Below are 20340 nucleotides of genomic sequence, written 5' to 3'. Positions count from 1 at the left end.
AAGGATATGTTTAGTCTCACTGCCTTGATCTGTTTTGGTCTCACATGGGAGCCGTCCTGAGATAAAATGGGGCCCAGGAAGGAATGCTGTGTGCTTTGCGACTTGATGAGATCCTTCTAGCTTGCTGATGTGTTGGAAGGATCTGTTGCCACAACAAAGGCCTGAACGTGTAACAATGAAAACATTTTTTAAATTCCTTTTTTTGGTTTGATCTATGTATTACTCACCAGGAAAGAGACCTTATGGAGTATAATTTAATAAAGCTTGATTTTTAAATAGATTTATTTATTTCATTTTGGGCTGCATTGGGTCCTCGTTGCTGCACGTGGGCTTCCTCTAGTTGTGGCGAGTGGTGGCTACTCTTCGCTGCAGTGCGCGGGCCTCTCATTGCAGTGGCCTCCCCTGTTGTGGAGCACGGGCTCTAGGTGCACGGGCTCAGTAGTTGTGGCTCACGGGCTCTAGAATACAAACTCAGTAGTTGAAGCGCACGGGCTTAGTTGCTCCGTGACATGTGGGATCCTCCCAGACCAGGGCTCGAACCCATGTCCCCTGCATTGACAGGCAGATTCTCAACCACTGCGCCACCAGGGAAACCCTAAAGCTTGATTTTGACAATCCTAGTTTTGTGAAGTATTCCAAGTATTTCTGTTTAAAAGGAATACCAAATCTGATGTTAAAACGTTTATGTGCTCACCTCTTTAAAAGCTGACAGTGCCCCTTAAGGGATTAGCAGTACTCTTTATAAACAAAAGAGTGAATCAGGGGAGGGTGAGAGGATTTTGTAGGACTGGAGACAGACAGCATTTATAAATGTAGAGTCTTGCAGCATACGTATAGGAGGGAAACATGGGGCTTCCCTGGTGGCGCAGTGGTTGAGAGTCCGCCTGCCGATGCAGGGGACACGGGTTCATGCCCCGGTCCGGGAAGATCCCACATGCCGCAGAGTGGCTGGGCCCATGAGCCATGGCCACTGAGCCTGCGCGTCCGGAGCCTGTGCTCCGCGGCGGAAGAGGCCACGGCAGTGAGAGGTCCGCGTACCGCAAAAAAAAAAAAAAGAGGCAAACGTGTTTTTAAAGGGGACATATTTGGGGAATTCCCTGGCGGTCCAGTGGTTAGGACCACGGTGCTTTCACTGCAGAGGGCTCAGGTTCAATCGCTGGTCGAGGAACTAAGATCCTGCAAGCCGTGCAGCCAAAAGTAAATAAATAAATAAAGAGGACGTCTTTTAAAAATCAAATCCAAAAACATCTGAGGATTGGTGGTTATATTGATTGGTTATTTGCCAAAGGCTGACAACAGGATAGTACTTTATCTTTGTATGGCAGTTGAAAGTAGGAGATTATAAATTCCTGATGACATTGAATACTAAACAAAATCTCAAGGTTCCATTTTATCAGACCTTTCTTTTGGAGTGGGTACTCTTTTTACATTTGTGTGATCATTGAACAAATCTAAACTGACATCTCCACAAAGGTTCCCATCAAGTGATCAGTCCTCCTTTTTCCTGTAAAATTTTCCTGGTTGCACAGTGTTAGCTATTTTTCTATGAAAATAGTTTTTGCACTATTACTTCAAATAGATTTTAAGTACATATGAGAAAGTTGAGCTTAGTGAGGTCGGCAAAGCCCTTTTTGTTTTTCAAAAAGACAGCATAGATGACAACAGAGATTTATTTCCATTCTCTATTCTACACGTTCTGAGATATCAAAGAGCCACAAGTGTCTGGCCCAATAGTTTGACCTTCCACTGCAACCCAGGACAAACAGTAAAACCCTTACCTTGAAGTAGGATTATGGGTGCTGCTATTGATTACAAGAAGGTCAGGAGTAATTACATGTAAGATTGAATCATTCAGTACATATTTGTTTGGGATTTTGTGATTACGGACTATGCCAGGTACAGAAGAAAAAAATAATCAGATATGAACCTGTGTTCAAATTGCTTACCTTCTAGTAAGATAGAAGATCTACGTTAGGAATACAGTGTAGAAAGTTATAAATCCTGTTAATATAGGTAAAACGTAGTGGGAAGCTAGCTTTATATACTGCAACAGTATATTATTGAAAGGAGGAAATAATGCCGTTTGTGATGATAAATCCTCTTTATCTCTCTTGGTAGTCTTAAGAGCCTGTGTCCTATGTTCTGATTCTCAGCTTTCACCTCACTTCCTTTCTGCATTGATGGTACAGGTGATGCATTTCCTTTGTACTAATCTGCACTCTTTTCAGTTGTATTGGCTTCCACAATGTAGGGAAATCGACTGGCGTTTTTATAACTGAGAAGACTCTTTCCGTCTCACATCTCTCTTCCTACATGTTGGCTTAGTTTTAGGCTAGGCCTTCTCTAGATGGTAGAAAGATGGCAACTCCAGTTTCCTATCTTACTAGCCTAACAACCCAAGCAGGAAAAAAGAGTCCCCTTTTCTGTAGATTTAGCCAAAGGCCTGTAGCTGGTGTTCATTGATTCTGTTAGGCCTTGCTAGCGTCTTGTGCCTACTCCTGCATCAGTCACTTTGGGCAGAGAATACTGTATTCTTCTGGGCCAGGCCAGATTCATATGCCCATTTCTAGAGCTAATGGGTAAGGTCATCCCCTTCTGTACACATGGACCAGGAATGGGTTGGATCCCCAAAAGAAAAATGTGGGTGTCATGTTGAAGAAAGAGGTTGATATTTTGCAGACAGAAAAATAACTAGAACTCACTACACTTTTTGCATTCCTCTGGGTACCTCAGAATAGAGGTAGGGTGGTGGTCAGCTAACAGTGACACAATTCTTGGTGCCTCTACATGAATTAGGGGTAATCATTAAGCTTATGCAATGTTTAAATGGGAGGAAAGACCGCTCAAGGATTGTTAATTCCAGCACTAAATATGCTGTCTTTCTTTTCTGCATTATTAAGCTCAACTAAACTATACATAGTAGAAAGTAAAATCATAGAGCAACATCTAACAGTTCAGTTCCTTGAAGCAGTAAAGCCCAGCACCATGCTGAGACGAGATTAGACTGTCTGCCTGAGTCATTACAGCTCAGTAGCCATTAGCTCTTATGCAGAAAGCACAACAGAGGAGCATGAAGCAACTGGTAGAGATGCCTCAGAAGTGTCAAAAAGTGATAGTCTCTCTTCCTCCAAAAAATAAGGGTAACTTTTCTGACTTGCATTAGCTTTTGTTAATAGGATTCTGTAAGGAGTCTTAACTCAATTAATTAAAGGTAGACCGAACGTTCTTTTTTTCTCCCACATTTGTGTTCCTGACCCCAACTCCTTCTAAGGCCTCTGTCCTTGTAGCAGTTCAGTATCCTTGTAAACAGAATATTCATACCCTTTGTCTCTTCTCACCCTTTTCAGGGCTGTATGTCTGTGCTTTGGCCTTAAAATTTCAGAAAGGGGAGAAAGCCTTTCAGGGAACTCTGCTCATCCCGTTGTGCCACGGAGTCCCCTTGGCGCTTGGATGAGGAAATGTAATCAGAAGAGTGCAAATGCAGGCTCAGTCAGCTCCTTTAGATACCTTTGAGGTATATATCTATTTCATATTATACATTAGGAATTTGTGTTTCTTCAGTATTGTAAAGTCAGATAAGTAGGGAAAGTTAAATATAGAATTAAGCAAAGACCATTTAGTTTTTAGAGGAAAAAATATCAGTAGTCATAAGCCTAGAAGTAGAGATAGATTGCTTAATATAGATTTAAAACCCACGATATGCTGCTAATCTGATTCCTGTCCTGGTTTGCAATTCCACATCTGACATACAGACTTACATTTAGTTTCTGTGTAGCTGAGGAATTCCCAGCTCCAACTCTTAAGTCACAGAAGCCTGTGCAAGCACCACCTTATGCTCGTGGTGAATGAGAACTAGTCGACCAGCCTAGGGATTTATGGGAGATCCATAGTTTTTGTCATATTATTTTTAAGTGCCACATTGTTGTTACAATTAGTAGCTGAGTTTCCTCTTTGACTTCAATAATTCTTTCTATTTAATCTATTTTTTAAAGGTATAGTAAATAGAAACATGTCAATAGATAAATGCATTCCAGCTGAACATTTTTTAAGCTTTTTGGTTTTAGCCACCCCCAAATCAAGTCAACTTGTCCAGTTGGTAGGTTTTTAACCATTTCGCCAAAAATTGTCTTGAATCTTGGAATAGGAGTTGGCAAGTCTTACCCAAACCCTTTTAAAATGTATTCAAGAAATGAGAGAAGAAACAACTATGATAATATTATAACTGTTGTGTTATCTGCCCTTTGGCGTCTAATACCTGTCCTTTCTATAGCCCCTCCCCCTAGGTCTGGATGGAGGATACTTTAAAGTGAAATGACAGACCAGGAGAATAACAACAACATCTCAAGTAACCCCTTTGCTGCTCTTTTTGGCTCCCTGGCTGATGCCAAGCAGTTTGCAGCAATCCAAAAAGAGCAGCTGAAGCAGCAATCTGGTAAGTGGACGAGCCAGTAGCAGCAGGTGAGATGACCTAGAATGGGGTCTTCCCAACTTAAGTATTCTTTGGGTCCTTAATTGCAACTAGAATTTAAGTTTAGGGCAGAAGGGTTTTTTTTGTTCATATTTATTGTTTGTTTTGTTTTGGGTTCTTCTCCCTGTCCTATCTCCTGCATAAAGAAGAGACCAGATGACAGGTGGTTCCAGAGTAACAGATGCCAGTCAGGATCCCAAAGCTGTGAAGCTCTTTTATTTTAAACATCACCTAGTGAAAGATACTTAACCAGGATACTAATTTGTTTTAACATAGGAAACTGAGGTTATAGGCGAAGGTGTGGAAACCAAGTCACATGCAGCTGTAGAAAGCAGATTTGTTGAAGGAAGAATTATAAAAGCTTTTTGGCCTGTAGAGAAATAAATGAGATTTGTTCTTAAGCCAAGTGCTTCAGAGTCTATCTCAAGCAGAACGCTTCTTTCACTCCATAGAGTGGCCAACTTTCATAACTTACTGCTTTCAGAACAGACATCTAGGAAAATCTGATCCTTAACCTTAATGTGAAAAAAATTAGGATAATATCTTATTAATCAGAAAAATGATTTTCCTCATCTGGGACCAAAATTAACATCAAGTCTACCTCCCTCCTATAAGGTAACATATGGACTAGAAGAAGTAGGATGCTGTTTCTCAAATATATTAGTCTTCTGAGGGTATTCACAATCTTACAAGCCAGAAATTGCTCCCCTTCTCCTTCCTCCAAAAAGAATAACAGTGTTATTGTTTTTAGGAAAGGAGAAATGTTTATATTTTCCCTTTATTTTGTTTATTTCAGAAGTATTCAGATATGTAGCTAAGTTGTGGCCTTACTCTTTGATTAGGATTGGATAAAAAGGAGGTCAGGGGACTTCCCTGGTGGCACAGTGGTTAAGAATCTGCCTGCCAATGCAGGGGACACAGGTTCAAGCCCTGGTCCAGGAAGATCCCACATGTCGCGGAACAACTAAGCCCATGCACCACAACTACTGAGCCTGTGCTCTGGAGTCTGTGAGCCACAACTACTGAGCCTGCGTGCTGCAACTACTGAAAACTGCACGCCTAGAGCCCATGCTCTGCAACAAGAGACGCCACCGCGATGAGAAGCCCACGCACCACAACCAAGAGTAGCCCCTGCTCACCACAGGTAGAGAAAGCCCACGCACAGCAACGAAGACCCAACACAGACAAAAATAAATTTTTTAAAAAAGAAGAAAAAGAAAAAGGAGGTCAGGGGAAGACACATGAGTAATAGACAAAGTGATGGATGAAACAAGGGAGAAATACATGTAATGCTGACTTTTTTAATGTGATAGAAATAGGCAGCTCTGAGTCTCCATCTCTGAAAACTTTCCCAGATTTCTAAAATACAGGATGAGAATGGGAAACCTTGGATTAAGAGATTGTAGGAGAGAATGGAGAGTGAGGAGTTGGAAAAATAGGAAATGAGAAAATAAAGTTTTTAAGTATGTGGTTGAGGGAAATTTTGCTAATCAGCACCCATTACTCTTGGAATTCAAAAGGGAATAGAGTGGTATAGGAATAGAGTGACAGAACGCTCATCCTTCTGGCTATAAACAGACATAAGGCTGGCTAGGGTTGGGAGCATTGCAGCCACCAAGCAGTGGGGACAAATCAGGTGCATGCCCTTCTGTTACTATTTTGGCACCTCATCATCTTTGTTTACAGTGAATTTGTCAGGCCACCTGATCTAACCTGTTTTCCACCAGCAGTTAGTACTCTACCAAAACCTTTGGCCTCCTTTATTGAGCTTCACTTTTACAAAAGTCACCACAGTGAAGCAACTCGTGCTTCTTTTTGTTTTTAAGATATTTTATTTTTTATTTATTATTATTTTTTAAAAATAATTTATTTGGCTGCATCGGGTCTTAGTTGCAGCATACAGGATCTTCATTGCAGTGTGAGGGCTTCTCTCTAGTTGTGGTACACAGGCTCCAGAGTGCACAGGCCTCAGTAGTTGCGGCACACAGGCTCTCTAGTTGTGGGGCACAGGCTCTAGAGCACGGGCTTAGTTGCCCCGTAGCATGTGGGATCTTAGTTCCCTGAACAGGGATCGAACCAGTGTCCCCTGCATTCAAAGGAGGATTCTTTTTTTTTTTTTTTAAATAAATTTAAATTTATTTTATTTATTTATTTTTGGCTGCGTTGGGTCTCTGTTGCTGCGCACAGTCTTTCTCTAGTTGTGGCAAGCGGGGGCTACTCTTCATTGTGGTGCGCAGGCTTCTCATTGCAGTGGCTTCCCTTGTTGTGGAGCATGGGCTCTAGGCCCTTGAGCTTCAGTAGTTGCAGCACGTGGGCTCAGTAGTTGTGGCTCACGGACTCTAGAGCACAGGCTCAGTAGTTGTGGCTCACGGGCTTAGTTCTCCACGGCATGTGGGATCTTCCCGGACCAGGGTTCGAACCTGTGTCCCCTTCATTGGCAGGCAGATTCTCAACCACTGCGCCACCAGGGAAGCCCCTCGAAGGCAGATTCTTAACCACTGGACCACCAGGGAAGTCCCACAACTCTTGCTTCTGCGAGTTTTGCCTGGACTTTTAGAGTTAACTGTTTTGTCAGTAGAGGAGAAAAGCAGATGCAGACTTGTGTGTAGCTCTTAATGAACAACCTACTTATATACCCCTTTAACATGAGTGCCATTCTGAGAAGCTCTTGTAAGTTGCTTTGTAAAAAATAAAAGGATACAATCAATAAGAAAAAAGTAACTCATTGGAAAAACAACAAAAGTTAGGAACAGGGACTTCCCTAGTGGTCCAGTGGTTAAGACTCCACATGCTCCCAGTGCAGGGGGCATGGGTTCAATGCCTGGTTGGGGAACTAAGATCCCGCATGCCATGCCACACAGTACAACCAAAAATAAGTTAGAAATGATTTATATATGATAATCAAGTTACTTTAAAAATCCAGTCTCGGGTTTCTCAGGTGGTACAGTGGTTAAGAACCGGCCTGCCAATGCAGGGGACACGGGTTCGAGCCCTTGTCTGGGAAGATCCCACATGCTGCAGAGCAACTAAGCCTGTGTGCCACAACTACTGAGCCTGCGCTCTAGAGCCCTTGAGCCACAGCTACTAAAGCCCATGCGCCTAGAGCCTGTGCTCCACAACAGGAGAAGCCACCACAGTGAGAAGCCTGTGCACCGCAACGAAGAGTAGCCCCCGCTCGCCTCAACTAGAGAAAAGCCTGCATGCAGCAACAAGACCCAATGCAGCCAAAAAAAAATAAATCCAGTCTCACTAATAATTAGAGAAATGCTCATTAAAAGAACAATTAGGATAGTTTTTAGTCTATGAAGTTTTGTTTTTTGTTTTTTTGGCTGCGTTGGGTCTTCTTCATTGCTGTGCGCAGTCTTTCTTTAGTTGCAGTGAGCGGGGACTACTCTTCATTGCAGTGCGTGGGCTTCTCATCACGGTGGCTTCTCTTGTTGTAGAGCACGGGCTCTAGGCGCACAGGCTTCAGTAGCTGTGGCACACGGGCTCATTAGTTGTGGCTTGTGGGCTGTAGAGCGCAGGCTCAGTAGTTGTGGCGCACGGACTTAGTTGCTTCGCAGCACGTGGGATCTTCCCAGACCAGGGCTTGAATCCATGTCCCCTGCATTGGCAGGTGGATTCTTAACCACTGCACCACCAGGGAAGCCCCAAGCCATATTTAATATAATTAAAGGCATACTGATCTATTGGGTAATTCTTTGCCCACTAGGATTCTGTAGGGAAGATAGTGTTGCTACTATTGGCATTTTGGAATACAATTAATTATGAGTACAAAGAATAAAACTTTTGGTTTTTAAAATGTGGTAGATTTTATAGCCAGGGATTTCAGAATTCTGTATTTAAAATGTTTCCTGATATAACTCAATAGCAAAAAATATAAACAGTCCAATTTAAAAATGGGCACAGGATCTGAATAAACATTTTTCCAAAGACAACATACAGATGGCCAACAGGTACATTAAAAGGTGCCCTAATCTATGAAAAAAACCCCATCACTAATTGGGGAAATGTAAATCAAAACCACCTCACACCTCTTAGAATGGCTATTATCAAAAAGACAAGAAATAACAAGTGTTGGCAAGGATGTGGAGAAAAGGGAATTCTTGTGCACTGTTGCTGGGATTGTAAATTGGTGCAGGCACTATGGAAACTAGAATGGAGATTCCTAAAAAAAATAAATATAGAACTACCATATGATTCAGCAATTCCACTTCTGGGTATTTATCCAAAGAAAACAAAAACACTAATTCAAGAAGATATATGCACCCCCATGTTCATTGCATCAGTATACAATAACCAAGATGTGAAAACATCCTAAATGTCCATCAACGGATGAATAAAGAAAACGATGTAATTACACACAGGCACGCACATACATGCACACACACACGAATATTATTCAGCCATAAATAAAAAAGAAATATTGCCATTTGCAACAACAGGTGGACAGTGGTTGGACCTTGAGGGCGTTATGCTGAGGGATATAAGTCAGAAAGACGAATACCATATGATCTCACTTATGTGGAATATTTTTAAAAAAAAACAAAAAACAAGCTGATACAGAGAATAGATTGGTGGTTGCCAGAGGCAGGGGGTGGGGGGGATGGACAAAATAGGTGAAAGGTTTCAAAAGGTACAAATTTCCAGTTATAAAATAAAGAATCCATGGGGATGCAATGAACAGCATGGTGACTGTAGTTAACAGTACTGTATTGTGTATTTCAAAGTTGTTAAGAAAGTCGATCGTAATAATTCTTATCACAAGAAAAAAATTTGTAGCTATGTATGGTGACAGACGTTAACTAGATTTATTGTGGTGATCATATAACAATGACAATATATAATATATATATTATATATATTCTATATATATTGTTATATAACAATAACAATATATATATATATATATATAAATATCGAATCATTATGTTGTGCACCTGAAACTAATATGTCAATGATACCTTAATTTAAAAAAAAAAGATGTTGCCTGATTTGAGATGTTCACTAATTAGATAGTTAACTTGTTTAACATCCCAAATTATCCTCCTCTTGGTTACATTTATCATGTGTATTTGGTTTTCTCTTAAAGAGAGCATTGTAACTGTTAACAACTTACATCTTCTGGCAGATGAACTCCCAGCCAGCCCAGATGACTCAGATAATAGTGTGTCAGAGAGCCTGGATGAATTTGATTACTCTGTGGCTGAGATTAGCCGCTCATTCCGTTCACAGCAGGAAATATGTGAGCAACTCAACATCAATCACATGATCCAAAGGATCTTCCTCATCACTCTGGACAACAGTGAGTTACATCTTTGCAGCTAGTGTATTTATTACTCTGCCCTTCCTGCTTGGGCTAGGGACTTGCTCCTAGAAACTTATTGTATCTGATGGCTAAACAAGCCCATCATACTCCCTGGAACAAAGGGTTTATATTTCAAGGAAGCTTTTAATGTGACCTAAAGCAGAATTTTGACACAGCTACAACTTTCATTTCTGTTTTGATACTGACTGGGCCATGTAGCTACTGCCTTTACTACCTTAAAAGGGAAATGGGAATGGTAGCTAAATCCATTTTCTTCGCAGAGGTGACCTAAACATTTAGATGAAAGCCCCAAGAAGGGTCAGATAGTGTTTCCCCTCTGTGCCCTATCTGTAGTTAAACCCCAGAATTAGTGCTGATGTCTGGGATTTACTCTTTAAATGTCATGGTGTTAGGTTTATAACAAAGCAGATACTCTTCGAGGGGTAAAAATGATTTAAATCTTTAGATACTGCTCTGTGTGGCAAGATCATTCTGATATTACCTGAGTCAAACTTGGGGTTCAAGAGAAATGCCATCAAGATCAGTTGTCTGTATAAGACAGAAGCATTATCCTTAACTTACCAGATTAAAACCATTTGCCAGGTGACCCAAGCCTGAAAAGTGGGAATGGCATCCCCAGCCGTTGTGTGTATTTGGAAGAAATGGCAGTAGACCTGGAAGATCAAGACTGGCTTGATATGAACAACGTAGAGCAGGTACCATTCTTACATTCCTTACATGTGGCTTCAGGAAAAATTAGCCTTGCAGCTGAACTCTGCTCACCTTTCTCCAACCATGGCTTTGCTTAGCTCCATCTCTTACATTGTTTGTGGTGTTCCTCTTTTGGAATCTTCTCATCTACCATGGTCCCATGTCCAAATCTACCCATCCTTTAAGACCTAGTTAAAATGCCATCCTGTTTACAAAGTTTTGCCAAGTAGGAGTTATTTTCTCCTCTGGGCTCTGGCAGTAATCTCCATGCATCTCTTATGGGAATTGTCTCTTTCTGTCTCATGTCTTGGCTTCTTTATGAACCTGTCTTCTCTCTCCCGTAGACACTAATATTTATCAAGGCCAAGGTCCATCTCTTTTTTTATATCTTTTCCAAAATCAAAACAATGCATTTTACCTTGCAGGCGCCTAATTAACATTAAAGGAATAAAAGTTTGATAGGGAAGACTTGACAACTTGTAGTTTAACTTCATAATTGGGTTGGCCAAAACGTTTATTCGGGTTTTTCTGTACAGTGGTGTGGGAAAACCCAAACGAACTTTTTGGCCAACCCAGTACATTTAAACTGTGTTTATATAAGTCTGAGTGAGGTCAGCAATGATGCAGAGTAGTAGATTTCACATATGAGTTTAATCTCCAATTCTCCACACCATTCAACAAATATTCTTTTAATGCTTACTCTGTGCTAGGGGCTATGCTAGACACTTAAGCTTGCTTTAGGATAACTACATAAACAATTAAATTTGTATACGTAATATTTTCTAAAGTAATGGTACACTGAGCCCTTTTTTCCCCGTTTGTTCTACGTTCTGTGATTCTTATAATAACCTGTGTCAAAATTATCTTTTTTATCTTAATGTTCTAAAATAAACTTTGCCGTGGTCAGGGGAGATAAACTAGGAGTTTGGGATTAAGAGATACACACTGCTACATATAAAATAGATAAACAACAGGGACCAACTATATAGCACAGGGAACTATATTCAATGTCTTATAATAACCTATAATGGAAAAGAATCTGAAAAAGAATAGCTATATATGTGTGTGTAACTGAATCACTTTGCTGAACACTTGAAACTAACACAACATTGTAAATCAACTATACTTCAATAAAAAATACATCAAAAAAATTTAAAAATAAATTAACTTTGCAATGATTTAGTATTTTTGTTTATTTGTCTTTCTTAATAGGCCGTCTTCACTCGCTTATTACTTCAAGATCCAGGCAACCACTTGATTAACATGACCTCTTCTACAACGTTGAATCTCTCTGCTGATCGAGATGCAGGGGAGAGGCACATTTTTTGTTACCTTTATTCCTGTTTCCAAAGAGCCAAGGAAGAGGTAAAAGAATAATCCGTATTGAGTACTCTATTGTCCTCTTGGGTATGACTTTAACACATAAGCCAGAGAGTTGGACCAATGTCTTTTTTTTTTTTTTTTTGGCTGTGCTGTGCAGCATGCGGGATCTTCCCCAACCAAGGATTGAACCCACACCCCCTGCAGTGGAAGCACAGAGTCTTAACCACTGGACCACCAGGGAAGTCCCAAGATCAGTGTCTATTATATCAATTTATATACATCATATTATATCTGGAACTGGATATCAGAGGCACTGTTAGTTTATCTTCTAAAGTTTTAGTCTCTCCTTTCTGTGGCTTGGGGTCTACCCCTTTCCTCAATTAACAAGTGCCTCCTATTATTCCCTCTACAAACGTCTTAATATATCACACCCTTATTAAAAAAAGGTCTGATAAATTCATCTCCACTAAGGTATATATAACAGAGTAGATTAAGCTTGATCACTTCCAGCATTAGAATTTCTAACAGTTAGGTGATTCCCTAAACCAAAGAATGAACTCTCATGGCTTTTCAAGCATCCACAGGAAAGCACTACTGTTTTGGGACACAATGTCTTTTCCCTTCTATTTGCTATATCTGTCCTTGTGCCAGGTCACAGAGCTAGACTCTTCCCTCTCTTCATTGCTGTTTCCAGATTACCAAAGTTCCAGAGAACCTGCTACCCTTTGCAGTGCAGTGCAGGAACCTTACTGTGTCCAATACCCGAACAGTTCTCCTCACCCCTGAGATCTATGTTGACCAAAACATCCACGAGCAACTGGTAGATTTGATGTTGGAAGCCATCCTAGGAGGCCGTGAGTACATAAGCAACATCTATGAGCTTCTGCATTTGATTTCCAAGTGTAACATTCCTCTAATTGCATTAGAAAGCCTCAGAGCCACTATGGTTCCAGCGTAAATTAAGGAAGAGAGCTCACACCTTGACCTTTGAGGTTGAATACCAATAGAATTATCAAAAGTACCAGAAGAGTAAAGAGCTGTGTGTAGAGGCGTCTAAAAATTCTTAAGGCCTCCTCTCTCTCTTGTCTTCTGTCAGATTTTGAAGGTGTAGCTGAGTTTCTGGATGAGGTCATCGAAGCCTTGATACTGGATGAGGAAGTTCGAACATTTCCAGAAGTCATGATTCCAGTGTTTGATATTTTATTGGGCCGAATAAAAGATCTAGAACTCTGCCAGATCCTGTTGTACGCATATCTGGACATTCTTCTGTATTTCACTAGGCAAAAGGATATGGCAAAGGTAGGTCTGAAAGCTCATATATATTCAGTTGAGTTGGAAGCTTAATACTCTATGCTTCCCTATCCTGAGGGCAGTGTAATATTACCTATGGAATAAGAGAAAGATACATTGGTTGTTGTATAATCTTAACTCTTTGAGGCCCTCTCATCCCATCATTTATCTCATCATACAGACAAATAACTAGGCTTGTCTTTTCCTACAGGTTTTTGTAGAATACATTCAGCCCAAGGATCCTAGTAATGGGCAGATGTACCAGAAGACCTTGCTGGGAGTAATCCTGAATATCTCCTGCTTATTAAAGACTCCGGGTGTAGTAGAAAATCATGGCTACTTCCTGAATCCATCTCGTTCCAGTCCCCAGGAGATCAAAGTACAAGAGGCCAACATTCACCAGGTGGAGCTGTTTACCGGTGTATCCCGGCCCCCTGGTCTTAGATTAAGTATCGTTTCCTCAGAAAGCAGATGCAGATAAGGCTGCTTGAGCCTCTTTGGGAAAGCAGATCAATCTGGTTGGCTGTCTACCATAATCATGTATGGAAATGGCCCTCTTTTTAGCAGGCGCTAAGAGCAGAGCACAAACCTTTGTGTGGTTTAAGAGTGAGCTGCTGCTCTTCTTTGCCCTGTGCTGTAGCAGAGCTACCTGCTCTCAATCCTCATTTTTCTCACCAAGCTATTTCTTATAACTTTAGCTCCTAAAATCTTCTGACTGAACTCCAGCTTAAAAGCCAAATTATTTTCCTTTTCCTCCTTCTACTTATGTCCTCTCTTTTTGGGCTTAGCATAAATTATGGTAGAAGTCTGGCCAACATATGACAATAAATGGTTGAATTGGGGGCAGTTTAAATCTCCCATCATCACAACTTTCTAAAGCAGGGGTTGGCAAATTATACCAGTGGCCAAATCCAGCCTGCCGCCCGTTTTTTTAAATAGTTTTATTGAACCCAGCCATGCCCATGTGTATATATATTGTTCATGGCTTGATTTCATGCCACAGTGGTAGAGTTGAATAGTTGCTACAGAGACCATATGGCATGCAAAGCCAAAAATATTTATCATCTGGCCCTCTGCAGAAAAAGTTTACCATCCCCTACTCTAAAGCTATGTAAATGCTACCTGCAGTTTGGCGGCTCATCAGGAAATCTCTTAAAAGTTCCCAGAAAAAAAAAATTTTTTTTTTTAATCAGAAATGGTGGCGTAAGGCACAGGGAGAGTGAGGGAGAAGGTTAGGATTCCTGTATTTTTGGAAATTGCCAGTGGCTAAGATTTGAGAGTAACAAATATTAGGATTGTGAAACTGGAATGTTCTGTGGTTGTGTTTTCTGGTTAAACAGTTCATGGCTCGGTTCCATGAAAAGATCTACCAGATGTTGAAGAACTTACTCCAGCTCTCTCCAGAAACCAAACACTGTATCTTGTCCTGGCTTGGAAACTGTTTGCATGCAAATGCAGGCCGCACCAAGATTTGGGCCAATCAGATGCCAGAAATCTTCTTCCAAATGTATGCCTCGGATGCCTTCTTTCTGAATTTGGGTGCTGCTCTCCTGAAGTTATGCCAGCCATTTTGCAAACCCAGATCCTCTCGGCTCCTCACCTTTAATCCCACTTACTGTGCCCTGAAGGAGTTGAATGATGAAGAACGAAAAATTAAAAATGTACACATGAGAGGTAAGGAAGGGGGAGCTGGTCTTCTCAAAACAGTGTGTGCGTAACATCTAAGCCATTCACTTCTATATCCTTTTTCACAGAGGTCCCTCTTTCTCAAGGAAGATGAGGCAAAAAGAAAAGCTATTATGAGTTTTAAAAAGGCAAGCTTTTTAAAACTTATTTTTTAGATGTTGTCCTTTAATGAGACCTTCTCTCTGAATTTGGCAGACTTGGATATTCGCTTATTCATTCATTCATTATGAAAATGAATAAAGTACATTCCCTGTCCTTTTTGAACTCAGAGTCTCCACAGGAAGGCAGATATGTTAACAGATCATCATAATATGGTCTAGGGCTAATCTACAGGAGCACAGAGGAGGGAGTAAATGATTAATTCTACAGAAGCTGGAGGTCTTCGTAGCTGAGTCCTGAAAAATGAGTTGGGATTATCAAGCAAAGGAGAAAAGGAGGCCCTTTATGTAGAGGGAAAAACAAGTATGAAGGTACACAGCTGTGAAATGTCTTAACTAAGGAACAGTGAGAAGCTCAATGTGGCTGGAACAAGGGGTAGATGGGGGAAGGGGTATGGGAATTGGCAGGAAATATTAGCCTAGGGAGGAAGAATATTAGGGAAAACTCAAATAATACAGAGAAGTGAAAAAAAGAAGAAGATAAATCACTCTTAATTCTACCACTCAAAACGAATCACTCAATCTTAATGTATTTCCTCCCAGTTGTATAACTCTTCTAATTATAAAAGTAACATGCTCAAAAGCAAATAATCTTAAATACAGAAAATCACAGAATAGATACAAATGATCTATTATCTATCCCCGGAAGAATCTACAGTGCTATCATTCCTTTTAATTGTTGGTGATTTCATGATCAAGCTAAAGAGATTTAACTGCATTTCTATAGACTGAGAAGCCAAATTACATTTTTAGAGAAGACAGTAGGAATGTGAGAAGATGTGTTTTTAAGAAGATATTACTTAATTCACTAATAGGATGGAAGTTGAACTAGAATAAGGGGACACTGGAGCCAAGATAGATGTCTCTGGCAAGCCATTTACTCTTCCTTTTAATTTCTTTGAGGTTTGGACAAAGAAACCTGTTTGATCCCAGCTGTGCAGGAGCCAAAGTTTCCCCAGAACTACAACCTTGTAACAGAAAACCTTGTCCTGACAGAGTACACCTTGTACTTGGGATTTCACAGGTAACTCCTCTGATGTCATTAGGAAAGAACTGCTTGGTTGTGTTGATAACCAGAAGGTTGAAAGTGCGTCTTACAGATAACAATCTCACTTTATTCTGAAGGCTGACATTAGGATCTAGTAGGAAAAGGGCATTATATGCATTTATTTGTGTCTACATGAAGTGGCTTTATCCATATAACCTGAATTTATTTTTAATTTTTGACCTGTTAAACTTTTTAAAATTAAAGATACACTAGTATTTTTCTCTAAACTTGCAAATTTTTAAATCACTATCTTCCTTTTGTCATCTCTGCTAAAGTGGAATTGTTTTCATTTAACATTTCACATTCTGCTCTTGAATTTTCATTACTTATTACTCCTGATGAAAAAAGAGAAAGCTTTATTCTATGGTATAGAGACAAAATTGACAAAATTAAATGTTTATAAGGTATTTCAATAAGATCAGTAGGGACATAAAAATCTATGTATCAAAGATAAGGAGGATTCTGGAAGTGTAAAGATCTGAGAGCTAAAGTGTATGACTTCCAAAAATTGTCTGGTTCTGGCTAACCGTATGTCATTCTATGATTTTTTTTTCCCTCTGATTTAGCTGACTGTGACAAGTATAAATAAGGGGAGAAAATAGCTACTCACAGTCTATAGGAAGGTATATTGAGGACAGCAGTTTTTAATGCCTTTTCAGGATACTTAAACTGATGCAGCATTTTTCAAAACTCAGCAGATTTTTGGAAAAATGAAATTATATCTTTATTAGAGACATTTTCTATCCCTATCATTGACATTTTAAGTGAGACATTTAGCATGTGTTTAACCTGTTCAACCACCTAGATTTAAACACAAAAATGAACGTCATCTAGTTTCCCAGTATTGGCTAGCTAACCCTAGACGTTATCCACAAGGCCGAGAATGACTTTGGACTGTACACATAGACACAACCATCTATAACATTGAATTATGGGTCTTCCTTTCATTAGAGAACATTTAGCTGACCCTTTTTGAAGAATCATTTAATTTTATATTGAGCATCAGAGGACTGGAAGCTGCTCTTAGGCTGCATCATAGGTGGCTACTGGTTGATATGTGGTCATTAGTAATCCAGACTCCTTTCTCACCAGCTTTAGTTCTCTACTAACCATGGAAAGACTGTCCATATAACCACATCCAGGTACAATCATTGCACTTGTGTGGTGTCAAACTACCCTGCTGAGCTTCTTGTACTTTGCCTGATCGTTATATATTGTACATAATAAAAGCCCAATCTACACCCTGCTCAACCGAGCCATTCTATGGATGGTGCATTTCAGCCGAAGACAACTAATCTGTGTAATTAGATTCAATTCTTGAATACTTGGTAACATTTTCCCGGTGCTATGCCCCCACCTATGTCCTGTCAATAACTTTTGTGATTGCCTTCTGTGTCATCACAACTGCAGCTCCCTACATCCTAAAAGGGAATAATAGAATAAATAAGTGAGGATTTGGTTTTCAAAAATGGTCTGTAAGGGAGGTTGGGAGGGAGGTGCAAGAGGGAGGGGATATGGGGATATATGTATACGTATAGCTGATTCACTTTGCTATACAGCAGAAATTAACATTGTAAAGCAATTATACTCCAATAAAGATGTTAAAATAAAAAAAAAAAATGGTCTGTACTCAACTGTCCCTATATGAGCCTCCTGACCCAGTCTTTTCTGCTTTCCTGGGGGCAGGTTGCATGATCAGATGGTAAAAATCAACCAAAATCTGCATCGGCTGCAGGTAGCCTGGCGGGATGCTCAGCAAAGTTCTAGCCCGGCTGCTGACAACCTCCGTGAGCAGTTTGAACGACTGATGACCATCTATCTTTCTACTAAGACTGCCATGACTGAGCCGCAAATGCTGCAAAACTGCCTAAATTTGCAGGTGTCCATGGCTGTTCTTCTAGTTCAACTGGCCATAGGCAATGAAGGCTCACAGCCGATAGAGCTAACTTTTCCTTTGCCAGATGGCTACAGTTCTTTGGCTTACGTGCCAGGTAAGCAGGCTCTCCCTTGGGAGCTTCCTATTTATAGCCATCTAAGTTTAACTGGGTCACGTTGGAAGTTTAATCCTCAAAATATCCTTCCTTAGTTATCATTCAGCTGTTTTTGGAGAAACAACTCAAACTTGTAGGTAATGTCTGTTGGCTGAAGCCTGGGGGAACTGATAGCTTGTTCCTCAGCATTGTGTCGCCACTGCTGTGCAGATAAGAAAATAGTCTTCAAAGGACGAAGTGCAGTCAGGGTTTTCAGAGCTGTTAGTTTCTATCATTACTGTTGTTTGTCATTCAACTTATAAATTTATTTGTCTAACCCACCCCCCTGTGTTATTCTTTAGAAAAATAAAATCATCTCCTCTTGGTTAACCGAGAAGTGAGATTGTGTATGTATGTATGTTGGTGAGGGGCCGGCAGAAACTGTCCGTCAAAATCAAGTTACATGTTCTTGATCACTGTACTGGTCATCTATTGCTGAGTCACAAATTACCCCGAAACATAGCAACTTAACACAACAGACTTATCACACACAGTTTCCATGGGTCAGTGATCCAGGAGTAGCTTAGCTGCATGGTTCCGACTCTGGTCCTTCGTGAGGTTGCAGCCAGACTGTCCACCAGTGCCATGGGAATCTGAAGACTCGATCAGAGCTGGAGGATCTGCTTACAAGCCTAGTCGTGTGGTTGTGGCAAACCTCAGTTGCTTGCTGGCTTCTTTTCCAGGCCACACAGGACTCTCCTTAGTACTGCTAATGGTATGGCAGGTGGCTTCCCTCAGAGCAGGGAACCAAAATGGAAGCTGTAGGCTTCTATAACCTAATTATGGAAATGACATGCCATCACTTCTATGTGCCCCATAGTGTGTCTTCTACCCTGGAATAGTGTAGGAGGAGATATACAAGGGCATAAATACTAGAAGGCAAAGACCAGTGGAGGACCCCAGAGAGTGAATACCGTAGTCATCTAATGTATTCATTTCTATTCAAGATTCTTTTTCATCTAAAGGGTTATTTTAACACACAGTTAACCTTGAGTGTGGAAGTATATGTCTATCAGTATACTTTCTTAAACTGCACTGGTGTGTTAACATTTTATGTCTCTACTATTCTGTTTACTTGGATAAAAATAAAAATTGACTTACATTCAAAGGAGATTCTATATTAATTTATCATCATTTCTAGTACCTACAAGACATTTGGGGTTTTTTTAACCTTCACTAAGTAGAGTAAAAGGGAGGAATTTAAATATTGCATAATACGAAGAGTCAGATGTTTGGCTAATTCCAGTGAATATTTTCTTTCTCAGAATTTTTTGCAGATAACTTGGGTGATTTCCTCATTTTTCTCCGCCGCTTTGCCGATGACATCTTGGAGACATCAGCAGATTCCCTGGAACATGTCCTTCATTTTATCACCATTTTCACTGGAAGCATAGAAAGGTGAAGTGCTGAAAGCGTGGCTCTGTCACAGTTTAGAGCTGCAAAACATTCAGAAGACTTCTAAACCAAGAAATAAACGAGCCTGAATCATAAGGGGTTGCCTTCAGAAGTTGTGTTAACATTAATGAATCACCTGACTATCCTTATGGGTAGCCCAAAATCCCACACTTGAGAGGCATAATAAACAAAGGACTTTGCCCACAGAGAATTTGAACCTGCATATAAGGTACCTGATGGGAATTTCACTGCTAGTCCCTGGTTAAAATAGTTACCTTAATGCCAGAGACCTTGCCAGGTGCTAATGATCTCCTAATGTATGATAACAAAGTTTGCTCTTAAAATTCTAAGTTGGATGAGCAGTAAACTTGGGTAAATGCTCTCTGATCTCAAGTCTTAGCATTCATAGCTTCTAGTCCTCCTTCCCAAAGGAAGGTGCTCATTGACCTGTAGAGTTGCTTCTCTGATTTTTTGGTGGTAGGCCAAAGGAAACAGTATGTATGTAAGTGAGAATTTGCTGCACAAAGAAGAGATCCACAATCCCCTGAGCCGTGTCAGTGAGACATAGGTAGAAGCCAGTCCTTCACTGAACTGAGCAGACCTAATGAAAAATCGTAAGTCAACAAGTATCAGGCACACATGGTATGCATTATAAGTAACGTGGAATAATTATATCCTGGCCCTTAGCCTCACAAAGCTTGGAAAGGCAAGTTTATCCCAGATGAAGCTGTCAGAGAATAGTAAGTCGTGCATTGTTATAGAGAAGTAAACAGAATGGCAGAGCATTAAATAGAAACTTAAGTACTCATCCTCGTAATTGATAATCTGTGATCTTAAAGAGCTGAATGGTACACTCTGCATATCCCCCAGAAATTGACCGACTTAAAACTGCGGAGTCGTGTTTTCTCCTGTAACTCTCTGTA

The 20340-nt window shown here is 40.4% G+C and overlaps 1 protein-coding gene across 2 annotated transcripts in view; it reads left to right on the top strand.

Annotated features, from left to right (window-relative positions):
- Positions 1-20340, top strand: part of UBE4A (ubiquitination factor E4A) — a 35206-nt gene that overhangs the window by 909 nt on the left and 13957 nt on the right. Inside the window, exons 1-12 of one of the 2 annotated variants that reach the window (XM_029208224.1) lie at positions 3347-3514; positions 4271-4432; positions 9600-9773; positions 10380-10492; positions 11700-11852; positions 12505-12664; positions 12907-13109; positions 13312-13503; positions 14441-14774; positions 15848-15968; positions 17679-17983; positions 19288-19420. In XM_029208224.1, the coding sequence (XP_029064057.1) occupies positions 4312-4432; positions 9600-9773; positions 10380-10492; positions 11700-11852; positions 12505-12664; positions 12907-13109; positions 13312-13503; positions 14441-14774; positions 15848-15968; positions 17679-17983; positions 19288-19420 (2009 nt within the window). In that variant the 5' untranslated portion in view covers positions 3347-3514; positions 4271-4311. Of the gene's footprint in view, positions 1-3346; positions 3515-4270; positions 4433-9599; positions 9774-10379; positions 10493-11699; positions 11853-12504; positions 12665-12906; positions 13110-13311; positions 13504-14440; positions 14775-15847; positions 15969-17678; positions 17984-19287; positions 19421-20340 lie in introns of those variants that run through there. The other variant, XM_029208223.1, reaches the window with a different exon arrangement.

Source organism: Monodon monoceros, unplaced genomic scaffold (assembly GCF_005190385.1).
Source record: "Monodon monoceros isolate NGI ecotype Baffin Bay Population unplaced genomic scaffold, NGI_Narwhal_1 Super_Scaffold_7, whole genome shotgun sequence".
NCBI lineage: Eukaryota > Metazoa > Chordata > Mammalia > Artiodactyla > Monodontidae > Monodon > Monodon monoceros.
This window is presented reverse-complemented; position numbering and strand designations above follow the sequence as displayed.